This window comes from Pleuronectes platessa, chromosome 2, assembly GCF_947347685.1.
Source record: "Pleuronectes platessa chromosome 2, fPlePla1.1, whole genome shotgun sequence".
Taxonomy (NCBI): domain Eukaryota; kingdom Metazoa; phylum Chordata; class Actinopteri; order Pleuronectiformes; family Pleuronectidae; genus Pleuronectes; species Pleuronectes platessa.
This window is the reverse complement of record NC_070627.1, coordinates 7014028-7040041: the sequence shown is the minus strand read 5'-3', so window position 1 is coordinate 7040041 and position 26014 is coordinate 7014028. Positions and strand designations below refer to the sequence as shown.

The 26014-nt window shown below is 41.2% G+C and overlaps 2 protein-coding genes and 1 long non-coding RNA gene across 4 annotated transcripts; 1 reads left to right on the top strand and 2 right to left on the bottom strand.

The window, feature by feature from the left end:
- Nucleotides 1-2662: 2662 nt before the first annotated feature.
- On the bottom strand, nt 2663-4778 carry LOC128458545 (adenosine receptor A1). The gene is made up of 2 exons (XM_053443420.1): nt 4228-4778; nt 2663-3299 (listed from the first exon to the last, which is right to left on the bottom strand). The coding sequence occupies exons 1-2, from the start codon at nt 4581-4583 to the stop codon at nt 2663-2665; spliced, it is 993 nt and encodes a 330-aa protein (XP_053299395.1). The 5' UTR covers nt 4584-4778.
- Nucleotides 4779-8755: 3977 nt separating this feature from the next.
- LOC128459865 (adenosine receptor A1) lies at nt 8756-11547 on the top strand. The gene is made up of 2 exons (XM_053444794.1): nt 8756-9704; nt 10363-11547. Exons 1-2 carry the CDS (start codon nt 9376-9378, stop codon nt 11009-11011), a joined length of 978 nt encoding a protein of 325 aa, XP_053300769.1. The 5' UTR covers nt 8756-9375; the 3' UTR covers nt 11012-11547.
- Nucleotides 11548-13014: 1467 nt separating this feature from the next.
- LOC128459854 (uncharacterized) lies at nt 13015-20854 on the bottom strand. 2 transcript variants are annotated; one of them, XR_008342163.1, is made up of 4 exons: nt 20439-20854; nt 16827-16972; nt 14034-14088; nt 13015-13960 (listed from the first exon to the last, which is right to left on the bottom strand). It is a non-coding gene; the product is annotated as an uncharacterized LOC128459854 (long non-coding RNA). The 2 variants fall into 2 exon arrangements; XR_008342162.1 differs by lacking the exon at nt 16827-16972.
- Nucleotides 20855-26014: the final 5160 nt, after the last annotated feature.

The following is a 26014-nucleotide window of genomic DNA, read 5'->3' as shown; positions in this document are numbered from 1 at the left end:
GACGCCGGGTATATTTAGCAGAAGCTGCACAGCGGTGTTTTCTCACTACAGTTCAGCCCGCTCCTCCGGTCTCTCCTGAGTGAAGAGCGACTCGAACACAGAGACCAACGACTCCGTCACAAACTCGACAATCTTCGCCACGTTCATCACGTACCACATTTTATAGCCAAACTCTGCCACCACCATAAACAGGAAAATGACTAACATCACAAGGAAGGTGCGGTCAATGTAATAGTTTGCCTTCTCTCTGAAGGTCCACTGCTCCCAAGGGTTCGCACGCCGAGATTCGGTGTACGCATTGAAGTGATGCAAGAGCTGCTCCTCGTCCTCTGGAGACTCCGGGTCTTGACCGGCCCCTGCTTCATCTGAATCGGCCATGTTATTGTGGTTTGGTGCTGCAAATTAAAGTTTCCTTTAGTCCTCTGAGAATATCTAAATCACCAAAGCATAATTCCCTTTGTGTCGTTTCTAAAACGTCACAAATTTCTTGCAGTTGTCTGAGGATGAAAATGAAAGTTCTTACCTCAGAGCAGATTAGTCTAGGATGACGATAGGAACAAAAACAAAAATACAGACTCCTGGCTTTTGTCTCCACACCTACATCATGCTTGTGCCTCTTCTGAACTCGGTAGGCCACCATTCACAGGTGTTGAGGTAGTAAATGCCGGATCGGTTTCGTGGCACCTACCTCACTAAGACGAGGGCTGAGGATTAGACCACACTCAGCAGTTTCAAATCCCTCAGCGAGGATGAAGGTGACAGATGGTAAAATGCCCAATGATGTATTTGTGTAGCAGGGACAGACAGAGAGAAAGAGGGTGCACAGAAACCAACAAGTATTGTGGAGCTGTCAGGAACTACACAACCCTGGTGGTTTAAACACATCGACAGACATTTAAACATCGATCTCCTGAACCAGATCTGACCTTTTTCACCTCCACCGAGGAGATTATGTTTTCACTCAAGTCCATTTCTTTGTTAGTCAGCGGGGTTAGGCAAAAACGGCTTTCGACAAAACTTGGTGTAAGGTGAATGAGCCAAGAAAAGAACAATCATTTAAATAATCCAGAGTTTTTAATTACTTTCTTTAACAATATGAGATAGGTCGTCTTTTTCTTCTTGTTGTTTTTAATTTATGCCATTTTCATAATGCAAAATGCATCAATCGTGGGACTAATATCGAGGAGTGTCTGCAATTTGGTGCAGCTTGATCGGATATAAGGGGACTGTTGGGCCTTTGCAGAGGTATGCGCTTCCCCGAGTGCCTTTGTGTATGTGATTGGAAGTGGTGTCAGTGAAATCAGGCGGAACTCAAACTGATGACCAAGCAGAACTTGCACAGCTTTAGCAGAAGCTTTGGAGTTTAGAGGATGAATAAATCACACCGGGCCTAATGCTCTGTGGGTAATTTACACAAATGCCTCAGAGCCCTTTTTTCATCACCCTGCCACAGCTATTGAAATATGGCCGGAACCAACTGAATTAGCCGAAGAGGTGCCTGCATCCTGTGATTAAGACTGACGGCTGAATTGCTTCGATGTTACCAGTTTGTTGTTTCATTTGGTTTAGTAACTTTACTAACTTTCTCTCTGTTAGCAAATACAAACACACGGTGCTCCCTATTGATCTTTGCGACCAATGCATCTTCCCATTCGGACTCTGATGCTTATCGTTTACTTTTGCAAACTAATTCGGTGCGCAAAATCTAATATCATTTTTAGCCATGCTAGCACCGGGTCGGTCCGTCAATTCACCACTTTCGGTTCTGACCAAAATTCCTCTACAATTGTGTGATGGAGTTGCCGTAAAAAGTTCCTTCGGATTCCCTCCATATATTTGAAATGTTTTAATGTTTAGACTCAATCTTTTAAAAATTAATCAAACTTTTGTAAATGAAATAATGAACGTTAGATTAGCTTCTTAAACGGAGCTGCAATGCATGTCTTATGCTTTTTCTTCTGCAAACTAACTTAATGTGCTAAATCTCATCTTATTTTTTATTCATGACAGCACCTTGTTGCTCAGCCAATCCACCACTTTGAGCCTGACTGAAATATCTTAACAACTGCTCTTTAAGTTGCCGTGGAATGATGCCAGGCTCTACATACAGGCCAAACTAAAGTTGGTCAGTGCCAAATAGCAAATGTTAGCATGCTAACATAGCAATAAACTTAGTAAGTTTGACTACTACTTAGCATTGTCATTGTGAGCATGTTAGCATTCAACTCAAACACAGAGTTGTTGCCTTGTTAGCAGACTTGTTCAAAATGTATTGAACGTGTTATGAATGTGAAATAATCAATGTAAGGTTAGCATAGAAATGTAGTTTATTCCATATAACTTACTGACAAGCTTTTTGAACATGAAATGCTTGTTGCATTACTTATGTTTACATACATATTATAATTCAATATGAATTGATTAAGAAGACTTTGAGAGAAAACCTATTAATGCAGAACGATGGATGATGGGGGGGATTTTTTGTTTTCCTCGATGGCAGAATCATTTTCTCCGAAAAATAGTAATGAGTCAAAAATTAATTGGTTTGATGACTCAGCTGAGTGCTTTGGTGTCTCTGCTAATGGGTTGATATCCCCAAAATCACATAAAGCAAGATCACCAGTATGTCTCACTGTGACTGATGAACTCAGAAAACCTCCAACTACAGGTTTGCATCCACTTTCTTCGTCAGGGCTGGAGATCTGTTGGGGCACGGGGTGGGCTCTGCAGGTTTACACAGCATGCAGCGCCGGGTGATCTGCACCAGTGTCATTCGGAACCGCTTTATCCGGAACGCATACACCATTGGGTTGAGGGCTGAGTTCACGTGGGACATGAAAATCCCCACGTACATGGCAGACTTGGGTATGTCACACTTTGGGCAGAAGAAGGCGATGCAGTTCATGATGTGTATCGGCAGCCAACACACGGCAAAGAGGAAGACCACCAAGGCCAGAGATTTGGCCAGCCTCAGCTCCTTCCGGTAGTACCGCTCTCCATCGCAGGTGGCCTCCGCACGTCGGTTCAGCTGCTGCCGGATCACCCGGAAGATCTCGGCATACAGGGTGATCATTATGGTCAGCGGTACCACCACCCAGCCAAAGAAATTGAAGTACACCATGTAGTCCATCCTCATGACCGTGGTGAACTCGCACACAATTTGGCTGGAAGTGCTGAGGTTCCCTTGGGCTTCACGGTTATTCCAGCCAATCATTGGAACCAACCCAGTGAGGAAGGAGAGGATCCAGCACAGACAGACTGCCACATAGGCTCTCCCCTGGGTCACGATGGTGTTGTACCTGGAGAAAACCGACCACATGTCGAATGGGAAAGGAAGAAAGACTTTTTAATTACCTCAATACACATATACATACAACTGTAGTAGTTTTCCATGAACAAATGCCAGTCCCTTGATTTTTCTTCCGAAGCATTTTTCTTGCGTGCAAGCTGTAGACGTCAGGTTCCAACGCAAAGTTGCATGTGTAGCTGCCAGATCCCTGCACAATCTGTGCCTATGGCAGGAATCTAGGCGGAAAGAAACCATTTCATTTGCTTAAAAGCTTTTGATGGGCAGCCCATCGATTTACTTGAAACCAGGCAATAATATATTGTGCCATGTCAGGCATCAACGCTAAAAAACGCCTCCTGTTGATTTACTCGCTGGAAGATAAAATGCGCATTAACACTTATGATACTACGGTTAATGAAGGAGTGAGGTGAGAAGCTCTCTGTACTACTACTACTACTACTACTACTACTACTACTACTACCACTACTACTACTACTATTTGTTGTTCTATAATTTTATTGGGGCAACTTTCGAAAACAGCTTCATCATGAAATACAGGGGTTTTATCATTAATTTAAGCGACTACCATGTCTTTATTCTGAGGGAATACTAAGACATTTTCAAGATTTTGTGTCACATTACCTATTGATTTATTGTAAAACGAGGCAAATGGATATATGTCAATAACACATTGCAGAGCGTGAAGAGTTTGGAGCATATTCAGGAACCCCAAATTGACGGGAAGCAATCATCACCAGCAAGAGATTATGTTACTGATATCAGTTATGAATATTTTATAGTTCCCTATACTTCGACGTCATTACATTAACCATCAAACAACAACAAACAAACAAATCCTCTCTTTTCTTTGGTTTATGTTGAAAACCTGAGTAAAGCTAAAGCCCTTAAAACTTAGTGTTTTTGAGACGATTGCTCACCTGATGGGAATCTTGACTCTGAGATATCTGTCGATGGCGATGGCCAGCAGCGAGAGGATGGAGCTCTGGGTGATGATGAGCAGCAGGCAGGAGAGGAAGAGGCAGGTGTAAAACTCAGTGTTAAATCCCAGGCTGATGATGATGGCCAGGGGGATGACCAGAACTCCAACGGCGATGTCAGCCACCGCCAGAGACACGATGAAGGAGAACGTGGTGTCGCGGAGAGCCCGGTTCACACACACCACCAGCACCACCAGCACGTTCCCCAGCACAGAGGCCAGGGCAATAGCCGTCTCAATGGAGATGTACATCATGTCCACATTCTCCCGAGCCCTGATGCCAGGAGAGGAAGACATTCTCACTGTTCGCAGGTCTCACTTACCTTTGGTCAGATTGTGAAAAAATTCAAATTGGCTGTTGAAACTTCTTGACTCCACTTTGGGTTTTGCCTCAGATCAGAAACATCCTCCATTGTGTGTAGATTCGGCTGAAAAGTGTGTGTTCTTTACACACATTTACACAACGAGTGTCACTTCAGGATCCTGGACGAATCCTCCATATGCTCCGCGCAAGACTAGATACCAGAGCGTGTCATTCTCTCTGTTTTTCACTCCCTCTCCACTCTGTAAAGAGCGAGTCATAAAATCGAGGGGAGGGACTCTGCTTTCTGCAGCACCCTGCAGCAGAACTTCCACTCCCATTCAGAATGTTTGCATCGCTGTTAAGTCTTTAAGTGTTAACTGTTGTTATTAATTTAGATAAAGACTCACAGCATGCTGGTGTTTTCTATAAGGATGTTAAATATAACATGTGTTCAGCAGAACATGGGAACATAGAGCTGATTTGATCTTATCACAAACATTTCAGCATCAGCATGTTGTTGAGTGGATGAAAGTGCAAGGCTTCAGTTGTGTCGTCAGAAATAGTGTTAGTCCATCACACAGCCCTGACAAGCTTTGTCCTCAACCACACAATATCCTGCTCGGTGTGTATCTGCACACAAATCTATCACCAAAGATAAAGGGACGCTGATAAAAGGTTGGTTTCCTGCGCAGTCACAGGTCAATAAAACCACAGCTTATCACTTCAACCTCCACCAAGGAGATTATTTTTTACCCCTCCCCGTTTGTTTTTTAGTTGGCTTGTTTGTCAACAGAAACTAGGGCCAAGAGAGAACACAATTTTATTTATTACTTTCTTTAACGTTTAGTTTTTTTTCACTTTCACTGATTTCCCAGGGAATAACGCAGAGATTGTCCCCATGGCGGGAAAAATCTGGCAAATTTAACATGCTGTCAGCTTTAGAGGTTCTGCAAGTGCTTCCTTTAATGTGCCCAACCTGTGTACTACACCACATTACTATATATATATATATATAGATTTTACTGCTGCAATGAATTTCTGTTCCATCTCCTTGCCTGGAGCATGTGTCATGCACAGGTCGATTATTGTGGGAATTCATCATCTTTTATGTGACTCCAGTGTCTCTCCTTTCTCATATGGATCAACCGAGCTGCACATTGCACATGTTCTACTTTAATAATGCTACATCAATACCTTAAGGACCTAGGGATGATTGGAGTTGTGTAACGACAGACTCGCCGGTAGCCTCGGTGTAATTCATCATTCGTTACAACCATCACCATCGGCGGCCACATATTACATTGCAACATTTTAAATCCAAGCCTTTAATTATGAATCTGTCCATATGGTGCGAAAAACCTAATCGTTTTGGTCATTTCTGTTTTAATTTACACATTTTCACATCTTTTTTTAAAATAAATATAATCAATTAATGTTTTGTATCTATCTCACTGTCTTGCATTTAATTTGAAAGGCACATGTATTCTTCTTACTGTTCTCTATACATTTTAAATCCAGCCTCTCCCTCTCTCTCTCTGCTGTTTTAGCTGCAGACGGCTTCCAAAGGTTCACTTACTTTCAAAAACTTAATGTAATTGTCCATCTGAGAATGAAAAGACTTTGGCAGCGAGTAGCACTGAGCAAGCAATCACTGAAATGGTCTCCACTTACTTGAGGAGGCATATTCGGGATCTGCCTGTAAATAAATTTAGTCTGATCACTTGAGTCTTTTTTTTTTTTAAAGAAAGCAATGAGTCAGGATGTTGCTTTGAGACACTGTCAATATATTTTATCAGGCTGTGATGTGTTCATTGAGTGTTAGCCAGCAGACGCTGAATCAGTCAAATTGGGTCTCGGTCCTCCAGCATGATTTCATCAGCTCAAGTGGTAGAATACATGTGTTATTGTGTCTGTAAATATCAAACGTCCCAACAAATATGAAACTGCAGGAGCCTATGTATGAAACATATTTGAATCATGAAGTCATACTGTTGCACTTTATCTATTTCTTTATCCTTCTTGTTTTTTAATTTCCCCCTCTTGATCCAGTGTTGAAAAGAACCATCGTTGCTATTGTGGTTTTATTTTTCCAGTTGATTTGATATAACCCGAGATACTGATGGTGCAAAAAATATGTTTATCATTTGTCAGCATCTAACTGACAATTGAATAGCAGTGAATGTGATTACAGTCTTGCAGGGATCCGCTCGTGCATTTGCCGCAGAGATTACACGACGGCGAAGCTTCCATTACCGGTTCACATTAGCGGAAAATGATTTTCAACGTCCTCACAAACCACCGCAGTTTAATTAAAAGATCATTTCACCCTGATTTTCCTGCTATGGTCTGTTAGTTTCTCTAATATCGGCTTATCTTCTTCCCAAAAGTGTCCAAATCAATTTGCAATCAAAAACATAAACAGGAAGTGGCTTTGAATTTTCACTGTAAATGTACTGATCCATTCCCTCCACAGCGGCAAACTGTACCCATGAGATAAAGTCTGTGTGGCCCCAGACAGAGAGCTTTTTTTTTGTTGTCTGTTAGTTTTTATGCTAATGTATTTTAATATTCCATCCATTTCCCGATTGAAACAAGGTGTGATCTTTCATTTAGTCACATACACACCAGGCAAAAGGGAACTACTACATGAAGTAATTATAATTCTTAGAGACTGATTCATTAGTCATCTTAAGTGTGATGAGAAAAGATCGCTTCAATTTTATTTGGAATCTGGAAAAAGAGAGAAATATACATTTGGTTTCAATTTTAAGGTCTCGTCCTCAATGTTATGATTTGGTGTTTAAAATTGAATTGAATTTGTCTCATTTTATACATTTGTCTTTTGCCATTCATCCTGTGAAGCACTTTTAACCTTGTTTAGATAAGTGCTATACAAATAAATTAACCAGTTTTATTATTATTATTATTATTATTATTATTATTATTATTATTATTATTATTATTCAGATGGCGCCCCCTGCTGTTGTTGTGCGGAACTTGTTCATGCAGATGGTGAGAAGTGAACTAGATGAGAGGAACCATGGAAGTTCTTGGAGGAATCACAAGTTTGAACCACCTGCTGCTTGTCACCTGTGGACATCAACACACACAAGGTGAGTGTTTGTGTAGCTCACGTGTTATCACTGCTAATAAATGTGTTAGCTTGACATTGAGCTGGATTCAGTGTTTTACTTGTTTTAATCTGTGCTATGACGTTAGCTCACCTGTTAGCTGGCAATAACAAGCTAACTGCTAATATCATGCTAACACACACACATGCAGAAAATCACAATTTTTAAATGTAAAATACACAGTTGTGTTTCCTCGTCGTGAGGCTAAATGGACAAAATGCACTTCACAAGCCTCCTGATTTACTGGAATATTATTGTTGTCCACATGTGACAATATGCAGATAATACACCAATATTTATATTTATTATTATCAGACAAAATATATAGATATGTTTCTCATACATTATTCAGCACAGTGAGGAAGTTTTGATCAACCCTCCGTGTGTGAAATATTTTTAACTGTTTAACAAGTGTTTCAAAACCCAAAACCTTCACTCAGGAGCAAACATCTATCTTTAATGTGACCTTTATTTCTCTTTGAACTGATGTAAATCATCAAGTTTTCATCTGGATATAACTCTTGGCCGTATCGCTCAGCCCTACTTTAACAATAATGTAATTTGTTGTTCTTTTATTTATCAGTTAACTCCATAGAAAGTGGAATAAACATAATCAATATTTGGTGTGATCACCCTTTGCCTGTAAATTGGCACCAATTCTCTCATGTCGTGCACACGTGAGCTCAGTTTGTTGAGGTATCTGTATATTGTTCCCCAGCACCTTGGAGAACTGGGGACATGTTGGTGGATTGTCCCAAACATCAGGGCTCTGTGGGGGATCGGGCCATTGACAGCAGCACTTTCTGCTCCAGCTGTTGATGAAGATGGCTCTTTATGACTCTGGCTGTGTGGTTGTCATCCTGCGGTTTCTAATTTCCCCAGGAGGATGAGTTTTCATCCGTGTTTGTTTGTTTGTTTGAAAGTTGCTCTGAGGATGTGATATTTAAAGCACCACACATTTCCCCTACCTAACAAAAGCATGATGCCATTTTTAGATGTAAATAGTTACATTACAATTATTGTTTTACGGTTTATTAGGTTATCCCTTTTTTATTGACCATTGTTGTGTATCAAACCCATTTTCAGCCATATAGTTCTTTGGGGTACTCTGGCTATTGATACTATCACATTCGATTCTCTTTTCTATTAGTAATGAGATCTTTTTATGTCCCTTTGCTTTTCTCTTTTGTTTTGGTGGCTTACTAATACTGGGGATTGTTCAAGGAAGTGCGATTGGTGACTTTGTGAGCCTGTGCGAGGACATACAGAGTAAAATACCACACTTCTACTCACACTACTAGTGTTATGAGCCAGGGCAAAATAATTCCCCTGCTCAGAATTAGCTCGGTTCCTGAAATGATCTTTACCGGTAAATTGTGCAATGCTGTCACTATTCCTTATTTAGACCCGAATCCATCCGAAATAAACAACCCAACTACATCTGAAAACAAATCTCTCATCTGATAATTAGTGTCTACTGTGTGCACCGCGTTCAATGCGGCGAATAGATGGATCGGTAGATTGGCTTCCTCTACATCTTGACTTCCTCAAAAGTTGACAAGAATCAAGATGAGTCATAAGCGGCACAGCATGGTCAGACTTGCAATCAGACACACTTCTCCAGAGCCCAAACAGGAGCTACACAGAGAGCACCATGAGCCTGGGGAGAGTGATCTACACCTTGTTGGAGGTGCTCATCGCTGTCAGCTGCTGCCTGGGAAACATGTTGGTCATCTTGGCTCTGTGGACCAGTAAGAGCCTTCAGCTGCCCACCTTCTGCCTCATCGTCTCTCTGGCAGCCGCCGACTTCTTGGTGGGCTGTGTGGCCATACCGCTGGCTGTGCTGGTGGACGGACGAATGGACACTTCGTTTCACACTTGTCAATTCATCTGCTGCGTGGTCATCCTGCTGATGTCGGTCTCAGTTTTGTGTCTTGCGGCTATTGCTGTGGACCGTTACCTCCGCGTGTGTATCCCCCTCAGGTATGATTTCTTTTATTTTTCAGCATCACTAGAAAGCTGAGTTTTACATTCATATCCACTTTCATATAAACTCCAACTCTTATAGAATATTAGGTTTTAGGACCAAGTATAAGAAACAATGGGAAGATGGAGATTTATTTAAAACATTTTCAGAAAAAGAATTTGAAATGTCAGTAGTAAAGTTGAAATACACCAAAGGAGTGATATATATTTTTTTATTTTGCTTACTGAAAATGAAGTCGAACCCATTCAGAGAAGAAATATACTTTTTAAATTTTGCATATCGAGATAAAGTCAGTATTTTGAGAATAAACCTTAAATTTGAATGTATAAAACTACTAATATACTAATGCATAAACTGCCTCTACAAAATGCCGTGTTTAGGTAAACATGTACCCCATAACTAGTTTTAGTAACATGGAAATTGTTTCTCTCTTTTAAAGTATTGTGCTGAAAAAACTGCTTCTGTACAGATTGAGAAACAACACAAACTTTTTTTTTGTCTTTACATTTTGACTTAACTTTTAAGATGTTTCTATTTCTTGTACCTCACTACAACAACACGTCTTTATAAGGTTTCCATGTGATTTTTGATTGCCCTGTGCATGTTTTGCAATGCACAGTTAACTGCATTCATCATTAGTCTTTTTCTTCTTAGGTACAAAAGGACAATAAGGCGGAGACATTCGTGGCTTGTGGTAGCAGCATGTTGGTTTATTGCAATACCGCTAAGCTTTGCTCCCCTGCTCGGATGGTACGACGACAAAACCTTGCCTTATTCAATCAACTCCACAATCGAGTGCCGGTTTACATCCGTTATCCCCATGGCATACCTGGTTTACTTCGACTTCTTCCTCTGCACTTTGACACCGCTGTTGATTATGACCATTTTGTACGTCCTGGTGTTTTACATCATCCGAGGAAGCCTGAGAGAGAAACCAGGTCGCAGTGTTAAGAGACCATCTCTGAACTACCTGAGGAAAGAGAAGCAGCTGGCCAGGTCCCTGGCTCTGGTCCTGGCTCTGTTTGCTCTGTCCTGGCTCCCGATCCACATCATGAACTGCATCGCTTACTTCACTGTTCCTGAGAACTTCCCCGAAACTGCTTTTCACGTTGGCATCCTGCTCTCTCATGCAAACTCGGCCGTGAACCCGGTGGTGTATGCGTTCAAAATACAGAAGATAAGGAGAGGGTACCTGCAGATCTGGACACGGTTCATTGCATGTGGGAGTGAGAATAAAGGATCGCAGTCCGGTTCTGCTGAGAACAACAATCAGAGCATCAACAGTGGGACCAACGACGAATAAAGGCAGAGTTCCATGTTTGTGAGTGTCTGTTCTTAAGGGCGAAGTTTGAGTGACTGAAGAAAGTATGAATATATTTAGGCGTGTGCACTGAGAGATTTGATTCGCTGATGTTTAGGAATGTGTGTGCGTATCTTTTTACAGTGTGTGTGGGTGTTTGGGTGTGGGGTTGCTTGTGTGTTGTAAAAACTGCTGCAAAGGAGAAAAATATGAACTTCCGCTTGTTTTAAAAGCTCTTGTTTTTAAACTCTCGCTATTTAACTCCAAGTTTCATATCACTGTTGTTTTTCTGTTTCTGTTTTCCCCAAGTTCCAGTTCTTTATATTCACTCTTGGAAATTACCTTCACTGCCTCTTATTGTATGTTAACCATGTGTGTCCACACAAACTGATTGTTGAAGTAATTTTTATAGCATTTATTGCAAAGTTGTACAAATCTTCATATTTACTGTTGTGTTTATTGTATCGCTGATACACAAGCATAAATTATACAAAAAATATATATATAAAAAATAAACTTATTTTACAGCATGCAGAAAAGATGTGCATTTATCTCTCTTTTTTATGTTGAATTTATTTAATATTAATTCAGGTTCTATATATGTTTTCTTTCTATTTATAGTTAATTATGGTTTAAGTTTATGGTTCAACTGTAAAATATCAAGTTACATTTCTTTGTTAAAGGGGTTGGACTAGAGCATCTTAGCAATATTTGCCAATTTTTTTAAATAAATATACATTGGCCAATATATCTGTATTTAATATCGTATCAGCACCGGCCATCAAAATTCCATATATCGGTCAGGCTTAATTCTCTTCTGATGCAATTTTACAGCAGTTATAAAATGGCAAAACATTTTCAAAAAGGCACTTTATGAAAAAAAAAATGCTGCATGAAGTGTTTAAGTTGCTGACTTTTACAAGAACATACAGGAAACGTGTGATGCTGCAGAATCTTCTTGTGATTCAGGGCCACAAAATGCTGATTCTCCTAATTAGTGGCTTAATGCAGCTTAATTTAGAGGAGAGCAGTGAACCATGATTTATAATGTATGTGCATCATCAATTGCATAAATCTTAAATCATTTATTACCACTAAATAATTTGCCAAAAGGTTAGAAAGCGTCTTAATGAGTGGGATAATTTCTACCTGTCACCCGTGACACCTGGGTTTGATTCTCAACTCAAGCGTGTGTGTAGGAAGCAAAGCAGAGGGTCTATCTGTCGGGGGCGTTTCCTTCCTCTTCCTCTTCTCTTCTTCTCAGTACCAGCTCTTCTCTAACTTGTGGTTGTTATTAAGGGCTGTTTCACATCGGTGTTGTCAGCTCAGCTGCAAAGAGAGGTTCGCTCACACACAACACCGCAGCCGCAGTGGAGAAAGATGTGAGGTAGAAGAGACAAACTGAAACTGGTGTCGATCAAATTGATGCTAGAAATGAGAAATAGTATCTGTGATAGCCATATTTATCAGAATCAGAAAGGGTTTATTCAGGGGATGAATCCACAGATCCCTGAACCATACAGACTTGTGGCTTTTTTTTTCAGCAGTGCATCGTTCGATAAAAATCCCTCTGAAACTCACAACTAATTTTTATACCACCTGTTCTTTGTTATTAATTTGTTACCGAAAGAACCACATCAAAACCTGGTCAGAACTAATCTGAAATGCTGCCATCACACTTAGGTTGTGTTGTGGGCTTCATATATTAGGGCTGCATTAACAAAACACCGTATATTACTGTTACAATGTTTTCAAATGTGCAAGCTAAAAGTTGCAAAATAGTTTTTTCTCTCAAGAGCAGTTCTTCAAGCTGCTGAGGGCAACTTTTAAAATGGAAGAAAGAGAGGACGTAAATAAAGAGAAGTGGTAGAATTACCCTCAATGTGAGACCGACACATTCGTTAACTTCCTCCTTATGACTGCAACAATTGGTGTTTGACCAATGAGCAGAAGCTCAGCGTGAGTGTGTGAAAGAGTGCAAGACAGAAAGGAAATGGAATTCAGACTGATTTCAAATTGGTATTTTATAAACTGCATCTTCATTCATATGTGAAACAAATGAAAACATTGGATTTTGTTTGAGGCACAAAATTCAGTCAAAGTGTGATATTTTTATTGCAAGAAAAACTAACAAATTCAGTTGTACTTCACCACATGTCAGTGATTTAATTCAGCAGTTATCAACCACCTTCGTATTTGGGTTTATTGCAGTTGTTGCAGATTATTGAATGTGTTGGATTTGACAAATGATTGCGAGACTGCAAACATCAACCACGTCGACTTTATTCCATCAGTCGACTCCGTAGTTATGGGGTTGTTTTGATTTATTGTTGAGAAAATTGAAACGGCTATTAAATATGTTCTTTATTGTCCTGTTTACACAAAAGATTACAGACAATGAGCCGGTGTTTGTGTCTTCTGGTCTTCTAACATCTCTCAGGATCTACTTCTAGTGCTGAAATGCTTAATGAATTACTCTTAGATCAAAAGGACTTAGAGATACTTTCATCTTCAGGTTGTTTTCATAAATCTCCTCGTACACACAACGGAGACGAAGCTCGGATCATTTCCAGGGTGATGATAGTCTATAGCCACAAGATGGCACCAGAGTGGCTCCCTCGCCACAAGAGCAGTAGCTTCCGCCCAAGCACTCATTGTACCTCTCAAGGAAGGTAATAGACTGTATAGTTAACGCCTGAGTAGGATTGACTCCATCCCATAAACTATACAACCTACTACCTCACCTTGCTAGGCTCAACTTCAAGCACAGCATCTTGAAACACCAGTTCTCACTCAATACGTGCTTAATTCAGAACATGATCCAAAACTGCACCTTTTAAAAACAAAGTCTCCCCTGAAGAGATTGCAGACAAAGCAGAGTTGAGTACTTGGTCCTTGAGTTCCTTCATCCATGGAGCTCCTCGTGTGCATCGCAGCAGCTCAGCCTGTCTCCTTAGGAAAGACAGTAGATTGCATAGTTATCTCAGAGGGAGGACACAAACCCCACAACTATTCAATCTACTACCTCAGCCTTAAGGACAGAGATGTATGCAGCCAGCGGTGGAAACGCATCAGTCAAACTGTGAGACAAAATGGAGAGAGAGAAAATGATCAGTATCCACCAGGAGAAAAGAACGATTGAAAAGTCTAGTCTTTATTCTGCTTAGAGGACGAGATCGTATGATTTACTACATCTAGTAAAATTCCAGATTGTGTTTAGAAGCAGTACATCACGGAAAACCTGCCAAGTAGACTTTCGAAGGATTTCTTATCAGTGTTCCAGCATTTGCGTTGCATTTCAGTAAACCTTTACAATCTCAAACAAAACCAGAAAGGTGGCTCGAGTTGGTACTTCTTTTGCATATGCAGGTGGACACAGACCCTTTTGGCCGAGGAACATCAGTTAAAACATGCACGTGTACATATGATCAAACCACATTATTCAAATGACAATCGTTATTATGGTTTGAGGAGGTCTGGTAACACTTTCAGAAGGATTTACCTTCCAGGAAAGAATAAGCCCAACCCCTTCAGAGACTCCATCACATTGTAGATTGAAAGAAAAAGCCTTTGTCCATCAGGCATAGTCATATATCTTACATCGGTCAGTGTTAGGCGAGTGTGATGGACGTTAGCGCACACTGGTGATGTACAACACAAATGCATTCTACATTAATGTCAAAATATATTTCTTTAACAACAGAAAATGTGAGTCACAGTTGGCACATAATGAACAGCAGCTGAGAAAAGAAGCTTGTTCAGTTTACACCAATGTCCTTTTGTCTCCGTTTGGTCCCGTCCGACTCTTCGACCAGAAACTAATGCAAAGCAAAGGAAGAGAATGGAAAATGGCAGAACCTCGGCCATTTTAGTGAGATGTTTGGCACCAGGACCCAACATGTGGTACAACCTGTTACCTTCTACCTCGTGCTTCAGATCCATACAGACTTGTTTCTCCCCAAAAAATAATGCTGAAGAATATTTACCTCCACCAAGGAGGAGATGTTTTCACGCCTGTTTGTTTGTTGGTTGGTTTATATGTTACAGGAAAGGTCTCCATAAAATTTGTGTAATGATCCAAATATGAGTCAGGAAAAAAAAAATGTCACTTCGGTGCAGATCTTTTGATTTCTTAAACATTTTATTCTGATTTCCCTGGGAATAATTCACGGATGTTCATTAACAAATCAGGCATATTTAGGGAGCTGCTATCTAAGCTTGATCATGATTCAGGAGACTGTTGAGCCTTGGTGGTGGTGCCAATCTAGTTTTAAACAAAATGGCTTGTTCGCAAATAAACTCCGGGAGGTAAGAGCTGCTGATTCAAAAAGGTAGACCAAGAAATCCTGCTTTCTGATTGTGTTTCGGATGTTTTAATCGAGAACTTGAAGGATTGACTTCAGAAAATGTTCATTTTTGCTCAGTGTAAAAGCCACTTCACGTCAATTGAAAAAAAGGAGACTGTTTACTGTGCCAGCCTGAGTCTGGGACCCGAGCTGGGCCGAGCCGTCTGGGCCCCGACAGAGCTGCCCATTGGCTGAGCCCACCGAGCCCAGACAGTGTTATTGTTGACGACGATGGTCAACCCATGCAAAGGCTAGGGCGCTTTGCATAAATTAGCATGTGAACTACGGTGGTTGAAAAGCGTCTGGGCAGTTCATTAACATTCTGAATTCCTCTTTGGTCTAATTAATGCTGACAGTGATTGAAATGTTTTGGCAGACTGTGCGGCGGTGGTGCCAGGCCAGGCTCACCGGGGCAGAATGAAAAGGCACCATGGCATCAGGGAGCGGGAGCCCTTAATTGAGATGTTGGATTAATCGGATGGTAAATGGTATCGAGCTCCTCTAACTGGCCGGCCAACGCAGAGAGGACGTGGCCTAAGCAGGACGGCATGCAACTTTTTATTTGTGCAAAGTTGCGTGAACTACAAACTGTGACTTAAAGCTTTAGGTTACGAAACACACCACACTGCATCAAATGTATTCACATTCTTGCATTACATTATCAATGGTCAGTCCGATTTAAACTGAGTTTATACCTCCGTCCAATGCCCAACAGTCCAATTATGAATCCACATTTAAGTTTTATTTGGAACTGAACTTAATTGCACATTACCCCATAAATATCCCAGTTTTTCCCCCCAATCAAGACCCATGAATAGTTTATTTAAGAAATCAAGTAAAATGTTGTTGTTGATACAAAAACTGTCCTGGATCCAACCCTTGATCTGTATCCACACCAAAATATTTATGGGTTCTTCCCTAAACCAGTCCATATCCTGCCACTAGGTTTTAATCTTTCCATTGCTTTTTGTGTAATTCAGCTAAAACAAACAAACTTTATGCCAATAAAAGTAAAAAGTCCTTGGAGAAGGTAAAAAATCTAAACTTCTTCCATCACGTTTGCAAACAGGTACATTTAGATTTTTCTTTTAAATTCTTAACTTGATTTTCTATAAATATCCTGTAAGTAATTGTGCATTAACGTTTAGTAACAGAAACTATATTTAGTTAACATCCCAATCAAAAATAACAGCATCTATTTTCCTATAAACCTGAAACCAATGGTTTGACTTTCACAGGATGCTCCCCCAGCTGCTGGTGATAGGAAAATGGCCGCTCTGTTGAAAAGCAGCGTAAACAACAATAACATGTTCTGGAACAAACAACATGCCAATGAACACATCGCTCACACTGTTAAGTCACAGTTAATCATATAGAAACGCCCCCAGGGTTGCTTTCTTCATCTTACGTTGTTAAAACATTATTCAAGACAAAACGACAATCTAGTAGATGAAGACACAAAAAAAATATACCCATCACAAGTTGGCGGTGATCCATGATGATCGGCGGAATTTCGGGGACGGCTGTGAGGGAGAAGACTGAGGGCGGTTCTCTTACGCGATGCTCTCCCAATATTTGGTGCCAAGAAAATCGCCATTGTCTGCGTGCCAAGCTGAATCTGAATGAGACACAAAAAGGGGATGATGTCGTGGATGCAGCATGGCAGAGTCCTCCACTGAGGGGGGGGGGGGAGGAGAGTGTTGGCAGCCAATGCAATGAGAGGATGCGGTGTAATAAAAAAGGGGGGATGACATTGCGCCGTCGGGTTCGGTGCCGTCGCTTGCTGCCAGATGCTTGGTGCAGTGTTTGCGCTATATGAGCTACGTGTTCACACGTTCCAGAGAAAGGTCCATTGTTCCATAAGCAGACTTTGTCCATATGTCGGACCGGTGGTTATGTTTAGTTTGAGACCGAGGCTCCAGTTGAATCTCATCAGCTGGGATGTATCTGGTTTCGTAAGCTCAGCTCAGCAGGTAGCTTACGTCCACCTGGAACCGCACACACACACACACACACACATCTACACCTGGCAGTAACGGTCTTATTTAGATCCTCATTTCAGAAAGATGTGTAATTTCAGTGAAGCATCAGGTAACTTTGCTGGCCTCTCTGATTGACCAATCAACATCAGCAGTAACATCACTAACGACAGCTCTGATAGAGAATTTTGTTGCTGTCATATTGTTATTTTTCCTGTAAAGTCAGGTGTTTTAACTGCTGGATAAGAAAAGTCTGTTCCAATATTTTTTTCTTGCGACCCCGTTAGTACCAGGACTCCCTTGCAGAAGAGATGTTGTATCTGATCTTTCTGTTTAAATAAAAATGAAGTTGTTCTCCCAACCCCTTGTGGGTGTCCAGACCCGGGGCTGGGACCCACTGCGCTACATAACTCAATAACTGGTTCTTATTATCTTTAAATAGACTGGGTCTGCAGTATAAGGTCAAACCACAAATTGAAGAAGAAGCATACATATAAAAAAGTATGTGTCCAGACAGGAAGTACATGTGGTGTCGAGTTTTATTTAGTTGCCATGTGACCCTGATAACACACGTACTACTTACTACCCCTTATAGGACACGTTTCAGAAAGAATACATAACCGTTTTTTTTCTGAACTACATTTGTTGGCAATGGTGCTACTACTCAACTGCATAATGGCTTTGTATTTATATAGTGCTTTTCTAGGCTTGATGACCACTCAAAGCTCTTAACAGTACAGTTCTACATTCACCCATTCACACACACATTCATACCGTGCATCTATTCACAGCACTTAGTTATTCTATGGGAGGCCATTTGGGGTTCAGCATCTTGCCCAAGGACACTTCGGCATGCAGATGGGTCAGACTGGGGATCGAACTGCTGACCTTCAGGTTGGAGGACGACCACTCTACCCCTCAGCCACAGCCGCCCATAAGCTGCCTTCTCTGTGTGTTAATGCTGCTAGTGCACAATATTGCTACTAGTGGACCTATATTATAGCATTGATGCCAATAGCTGTTATTTTATTGTTTTTGTTTTATAATTATATCAATAATAATGTCTAATGTATCATCATAAAGTACTACAGTACAGTATTTATTAAATCACACGGGTTATTAGTTTAAACGTTATTTTATTACGTTATTTTAAGTGCATTTTTTAAAAGAATAAATACTTCATCTGAGCGATAATTGAAATCTAATCTAATTCTGTGCTAAAATATTTGCTGTTGTTGCACATTCAAACGATGATGTAGGTTTGTCTCATGATGGTCTAACAGTGAGTGGGCGAGATAACTGCAGTTTGTGGTGAAAGGTTTGTTATGGGCTGTGTAACTTCCTCTTTGGGTATGCACATCACATCCATATACTGTTGTACAGTAGAGCAGGTGGATCTTATATCAACAATAACATTCCCAAGAATCCTAACTCGTGAGAGTCTTTACAAGTTCTTCTTCTGGTTTGTTTTAGTCAGCGTTACTTAATGCTAATACCGTGAGAGCCTGAAAGTTCGATGATCTCAGCAGAGCGTGTGAAAGTTCTAGTCAGTGGAGCTCGTGTTGTACGTGGCTCTTTCCTGTCTCAGGAAACCTGCCAATCTAAAATCCCCACATAGGTAAAGACACTGGTTGAACATCTGGACCATCCAGATGTTATACTCAGAAGATGTTTTTCTCAGTTAGCTTTTACTAAGAGCTTTTTTTATTAACATTTCCTGATTGGCGTTGACAAAAGGGTCGCATCAAATGCACTTTGTAGCCCACTGGTCATTTTTTTTGCTAACAAACCGGAAGAGCGGAATGTGTGTAAGCAGTGCGACCTGATAAAATCAACAGCCGACAGAAAGAAAAGAGAGAGAGACTTTGATCCTGGTCACCACGGAGTCACTCTAACCATGGGAGGAGAGCAACGCAAATAGCAGAGGATATGGCTTTCCAAACAACATGTCATCAAGCAGCATAGAAAGTTCATCTGAGGATAACTCTGGGGGGAGGGAGGAGGAAATAAGTTCAGTTTCCCTCCCTGCCCATCCCCCCCTAATCCCTCCCCCTTTTTTTCTCCATTCACCCTTTCTGTACAGTACAGTATGCCTTCATCTGACGCTATCACACACTCACTACACAAACCCCAAAAAAGCTCACTTAACTACACGCGAACCAAAACCACAAAGAAGTGCAAAACCGCGCAGCATGTGTCCATCTGGGTCCGTGTGCAGAGAACGCGTTTTTCTATAAGACATGGATTCATTCGGGGTAAAGAGCCGTCGCTTTTATGGATGTAATTAATTTTAATGTTAATGTTTCTGTAATCTCCGTACCTCTCGTGGTTGTAAAACCCCCAAAGGAACCGAACGAGCTCGATCTGAAACCAATCTTACAATGCAAGCCCCTTCATGTATAGAACAATGCTTGCAACAAACAGATCTGGTTCATACTGGTTTCTGAACACATCTATCAAACAGCAGGATTCTAGAAACAATTCAGGAGGAACACACTTTGCATGACACAGACACTTAGTTTTCTAAGACGCATATTCTACCTTTTGAAATATATATTTAAATTCTGTTTAGCCTTGGGGAGATTTTACGCTGCACCTGGTTCCAGATGTCTCACAGCTAAATCTGCAAAATATATATATAAACATATATTATAAAAATATTTAAATGACTTTCATTGCAGACTTCCCTGTTTGAGGGTTATAGGTAATAATCTCTGTCGATGCGGTGACATTTATTTGTTCGAGCCACTGGAGTTGCAGTGTCTTTAGGCCCTGACCCAAGTCATACCTTGATTTACTCTATGAGACAGTCACACAACCATAAAAGTTATTTGTAGCTAGGACATGAGTTTTATCGAACACTGCTACATAAAACAGACAATATACAGACGATTCGGTCGTTATTTCTAAATGTATTCAACCCAAGAATCGAGCGCCAACGGTGGAGAATTAAGCATCGAGTTCGGTGCAAGCATAGCAGACTATATGCACCACGTGTAACAGTAAAATAAGTTAACAATTGCAACAAGCACAAATAAAGGGAAACTCGAGTACAGAGAAGTGTATCAAGGCCCAAACAGAAGCAGAATCAAAAATCTGAAATACCTGAAGGTTACTTTTTGTAGTTCAGGTCAGGCCCGCAAAAAACGGCGGGTTAGAAAGGAGACAAGAATGCATCCACATCCCTTTCTTTCGCCTGCAAGACGAGGGAAAGGCTGAGTAGTATACCAGCGAGGAACCCCACTCGAACAGGGGCTGGGGCTTGAGAGCAGTTTCTGGGCCATGCCCTCTTCTCTGCCTGCCCACTTTTTCCCCGCTGCCAAGAAGGAGAGACAGCGAGGAGAAAGGGAGACAGGAAAAGAAATCATGAAGTCAAAAAAAAAATGTTGCCTCCACACTCCCAAGAATCCACGGGGGAGTGTGCAGAGAAGTAGAGAGAGAGCTGGGTGTTGAGGTGAAGTCACGGAGTTGGCTACACTCAAGAAATGCAGTCACGTGAAGTGTAGATTGTATGCCATCAAATAGACACTCACTTGACTGGAGGGTTTCGGGCTGGGAGGAGAGAGAGAGAGAGAGAGAGAGAGAGAGAGAGAGAGAGAGAGAGAGAGAGAGAGAGAGAGAGAGAGAGAGAGAGAGAGAGAGAGAGAGAGAGAGAGAGAGAGAGAGAGAGAGAGGTAAAGTAAAGTAAAGTATTCAGACATGAGTACTTACATGTCGCCTTGAAACGAAGCCAAAAGGTTTGATAGGTTTATCTACAGTTGGCCAAACAAGTCACTGTCAGATATTGCTTCAGCCGTTCGGAGCAAATGAGTTTACGGCTCCTCTCAGAGCCGGGCAGTAAAGCCTTTTGTCAGCAGTTGGCAACATTCCCAGGTAGTACATGCCTCACGGTTCACATTTGCGGTCATCATTCCGGACGTCTTTTTAGTTGTTCTGCACCTGCCTGTGTTCTCACTCTGGTTTGTTGCACAGCAAGACAGACGAAAAATGAATAATCCACCGGGGTTGTGATTAAATTTGACTTTAGCAGCGAATATAAACCGATGTTTGATGTCAAAATAATAGAGAATTTGATTAGGACGTTCACCACAGTATATGTTCAAGTCACACGCAGTTTAAGGAGGGATGAAGAGGAAATAAGGGCAAAGGAAGAGTCCAATCTAATCCAATGTACAAGTGCTGAAAAGGACACAATGCAAGTATGTCACCGAGTGCCGAGGACACTCATCAGTTTCTCTCCGCAGGCAATATCCAAGACAGCTTCCTGTGTGATGTCACTGACTCTTTCTTTTTTTCTTTTTTTTTATTATATCCTCACATACAGTTCAAACTGTTTCCCTCCTCATGCAGTCCTCCTTCCAAAACATGCTCTGCATATTCTTCAAGGAGGGTATCGAACGTGAATCACTGTGCTGGCTTCTCAGGCGGGTGGAACAAGAGGAGAGAAGACGAGGGGAGCCGCAAACTCCCTGTCTACAAATCTCACTCTGTGTCCCTCTCTTCCTGCTCGCAAACATCGAGCTTGTAAAAGTTTCAGCTGCAAGGGGCTTGGGCCAGCCTCCCCTGGCACCGGTTCAACAGCACTGCCTGTCTCAGAAAAACCGAGGGGACAAGTCTGCAAAGGGGAGTGCTGGCTCTTTGCACTCTCACCCATTCACTCCCCCCCCCCCCCCTCCCCTCTTTCTGTCTCTCCCTCTCTTGGGGGAGTCGGGGCGGTGACCGCTCTCAGGACTTTTTAACTCTCTGCTCCCAGGGCGATGCCAGCTTGTGCCAGCTCAGTCATGAAGACATCTGCTCTTGTGTTAGAGATCCGCGGTCATCTGGATCGCCCCGGGCTAGCAGCTCTCTGTCACGGACGCCCGTAGAATAGGAAACGCAAGCTGCAGCGCTGTTTCCTGGATCCTCTGTCCTCCATTTCAGATGTGTGTCAAACTCTCACGAGGCTCAGCGCTGCTTGTGTTACAATTCACACAAGGTTCCCGGCTGCTTTGCCTTTATTTCTTCTCGGAGTTGCTCTGGGATTCTTGGCTAAAGTTCCACATTACTTTATTCGTGAGATTTGAAAGTCGTCAAAATTGTTTCAATGCAATTTCTACACTGAAGAGCATTAAGTGGCAATACACGCAATGATAGAGTGGCTTCAAAAACACATAGCAATTTAACCTTGACCAACACTATTGTCACTTTCCAAGGGTGAGCTCTTGTTCTCGAAGCCTCTTTCCCACTTCTGTTTTCCTAATCTGCTGTGCCGAACGTATTTAATATTGGCACAACTACTTTTTCAACATTAAACCCAATACAAACTGGAATCAAGTCAAGTATTATGTAAACATTTTCACCTTCCTGCCTGGATTTATCCGAACTGTTGTCTGCGCTCCAGAAATACACTGACCCCTCACACAGCTATCGCCGCAACAGGAAACGTGTCAAAGATCACACAACTGACTGTGAGCTGTAAAAGTGAATGAGAAACAACTGCTTCTTCTCAGAGGTTTTAAAAGCACAGTTGTCTTTGGGATTTACAGTAAGGAGCGATAACTGAATATCATCCAAAAGCTTGTTCTTTAAATTTTAAGGATCGCTATATCCATTTTCAGACATGAACAGTGAAAAATATCCGGAAAACTTTTGCATATCAAGAAGCAGCAGGAGTATATGTGGGTCTGATACATTCACAACAACAGGAAAATACCTGGAACATTCAGGCAAGGGTAGAACAAAGGAGGCAGGAGATTATGTATAAATATGGCTGAAGGTATCATGGGTTTTTCTTTACAGAACATCAACACTGGTGCTGACTCTTTTCTTTAAATGCTCTTGAATCTTATAGTCCATCCAAGTCGATGTCACCTTCAGCTTCTTCTACGTGTCTCGGCATCTCTTCCTCATCCTGAGATATTCGTTTTTTCCAGTTTTGTGTACGTAGCGCATTAAAAACTTCATCAACACGTCTACTCGTTGAAATATTTCGTTTTTATTATGGAGCTGGGAGGAAAAGTTACAGAAAATATCTGGAGCAACAGCCCAAGTCTAAGAACCCCCCCGATCCAATTTGCGTTGTCCATTTTGGAGTGTCCTCATAATAAAGCATCAATGTCCTCACCCACTGACTGTACATCATGTGTATCATTGTGTATTTCAAATAACTTACCTCCCACTTCTTCTTTTCCATGGGTCACTGAGGCCAAGTAATGCACAATGGGCTGTGTAGTCATAATATGACTCCCGGTTATCAGCTGGGAGGAATTTATCAACAAGAGATACCAGAGAGGCTTGTGAGCGAAGGAGCGTTTTCAATTTGCTCCTTATTAGATTTGGCACGTCGCTGCTCGAGCCTCCACGGGGAACTTTTGTTTCAGCATTGTCTCTTATCTTCTCACCGAACTAACAAACCCACCAAACTGTCTCGTGTTATCGCTACAAATACAGAGATAACTTTGTGTTGAGAGGAACAGACACCTGGTATCTGAGATCCTGAGTCCGGAGGAGAAAATTAAGTCGTTGTAAGATACACCGAGTTAAAGCATTGAATTGTATTGAATTCATTTCCCTCAGCAAAGGCCTTAAAAGTTATTAAAAAGTGGGTGAGATGTTATAGCTATAAACTGAAAATGTGATAGTAGAGGCAGGACTTTCAGTCCAGGCCATGAAACTAGTAGTAAACTTCGCTGCTAGCTACATTAGTTGGGACGCTCAACAACTGTCAATTTTAGTACAAATGTTACTAGTTAAAGATTTAGTAATTAATTGACACACTCACCATCTATCTGAGTCCAGTTCACTTTATCAACTATGCCATAATACAAGGGAGTATTACTTCTATCAATGACGTTAGGGCCAAACACCCGGAACAGTTACGAGTTCAACTTGTCCAGATAAAAATAACTTGTTGTGTTTAAATGGTGAACCTTTGAAATGTAGCAACTGGTTTTAAAGGTTTATTTCACATCAAACTGCTTTACACAGACACATTTCTGTTAGGCCACCAATATAATAGCCACCAATACACCAGTATATATTAAGTGCTGCAACATCATAACACTAACATTGCTATTAGGGATGGGCATAATTAATCGACGATCGATTAATTGATCATTAAGAATTTCCTCGATGAAATAATTTTTTCATCGAGGAATTCGCTAATTACACATTTGTCCACGGGGGGCAGTGTTTGAAAAAAACGCCACAGTCCTACTCAGTTACCTGCGACTGGCTGCGAGTTACCGTGTAGTTCCATTTCCAAAGTAAACATGAAGAGGTCACGGCGAAGTGTTGCATGGGACCATTTTGAGTTAAAAAATGAGACAAGGAGCCTGCGACGTCAGTCCCCTCAGAGCGGGTTTTTTCGGCGGCTGGACTGACGGTCACCAGGCTGCGTTCGCGTCTGACCCCAGAGCAGTTTAACATGCTCATCTTTCTCAACACAAATCCGTAGGCTGGTGCTGAAGTTGTATGAGAGTTACTGGTTATTTTTATGAAGCTTTCTCGACTCAGTACCTTGTTTGATAGTTTTGAGTTACATTTGGCAAAACCTGTCAGACCTAAGTATTATATATTTGTAGTTGTTGTTTAACATTATGTTTTTTTATATTATTATTATTTTATTTTGGAGAAAAAAAAACGAGGGTCAGTTGTGTTTAGTAGCACCAGCTTCTAGCTGTCGGCTCCGCTGTTTAAGATGACGGCAGCGCATATTTTGTTCATCTTGTAATAAAGATCTCAATGAGGAAACACGCTTTTTTTTCCCACTGCATTTTAATGTAGCTTATAAATAGTGAATTTTTGAACTTGAAAATATTAATGATTCATCGAAAATTCGTCATTAACTCTCCCGACGATCGACGAAGACAATTTAATCGAACGCCCATCCCTAAGTGCTATGCTATCATATTAAAGTTTGTTTATAATGTAATAATTGTTTAGAGATGTGTTTACACCATTGTTTGCATTGTTAGCATTAGCTTTAGCTAATTATTAAATTTTTGAATTTTCAATATAAAAACTGGCGTAGGTCTGAACAAAAGCAGATATGTGGATATGACAATGATCCTCAGTTTTCACCACCATCCTGCTGACAAAGATTTTACACTGAAAACATAAATCAATATCACTAAAAACTGATGAGTGAATTATCTAGTATTTATTTTGTTGTACAGACTGGGAGAGGTTTCAAAGGCCAGATATAGACAAACACACCAAAGTGTTCAAATGCTATATTAACATCCTCGTATTTCATGTCATCCCAACCAAACAACTAAAAACATTTGCAAATGCTGAACTAAATGAGTTACTGCTGATATAAAGAGCTTCTTGGAACTTGAATTAAGTGTCAGATGTCAGACGCACAGGAGAATTAATTCAGACACGCAGTACACTGAGCAGGGAACGAGCTACTTGAGGACAACGATAGGGAGGCGTGGTCCGGAGTCAAAACAATGGTTGGCTTCAACCTCACTATAGACGAGCTTTGGACAAACATCACAGTTTGCCAATGGCTTCCAATGCTTTTTGCACGTGATGAGTCTGATAGACCATCTCAACCCCCACTGTCTGCTGATTTATCATCTGCCTTTAATAATGTCCAGGCAGATCTATTGAGAAAAGCAGCTGGGTTTAAAATCACATCTTCACAAGATGGATGCACTGCTTCTTTCCCGACAGGCAACAGGACATGTGTTTAT

Excerpts from the sequence above, each read along its gene's own strand:
- LOC128458545 (XM_053443420.1), bottom strand. The coding sequence starts at position 4,583 with ATGTCTTCCTCTCCTGGCATCAGGGCTCGGGAGAATGTGGACATGATG. Across the intron at positions 3,300-4,227 it reads AGAGTCAAGATTCCCATCAG|GTACAACACCATCGTGACCC; the intron begins GTGAGCAATCGT and ends GGTTTTCTCCAG.
- LOC128459865 (XM_053444794.1), top strand. The coding sequence starts at position 9,376 with ATGAGCCTGGGGAGAGTGATCTACACCTTGTTGGAGGTGCTCATCGCT. Across the intron at positions 9,705-10,362 it reads CGCGTGTGTATCCCCCTCAG|GTACAAAAGGACAATAAGGC; the intron begins GTATGATTTCTT and ends TTTTCTTCTTAG.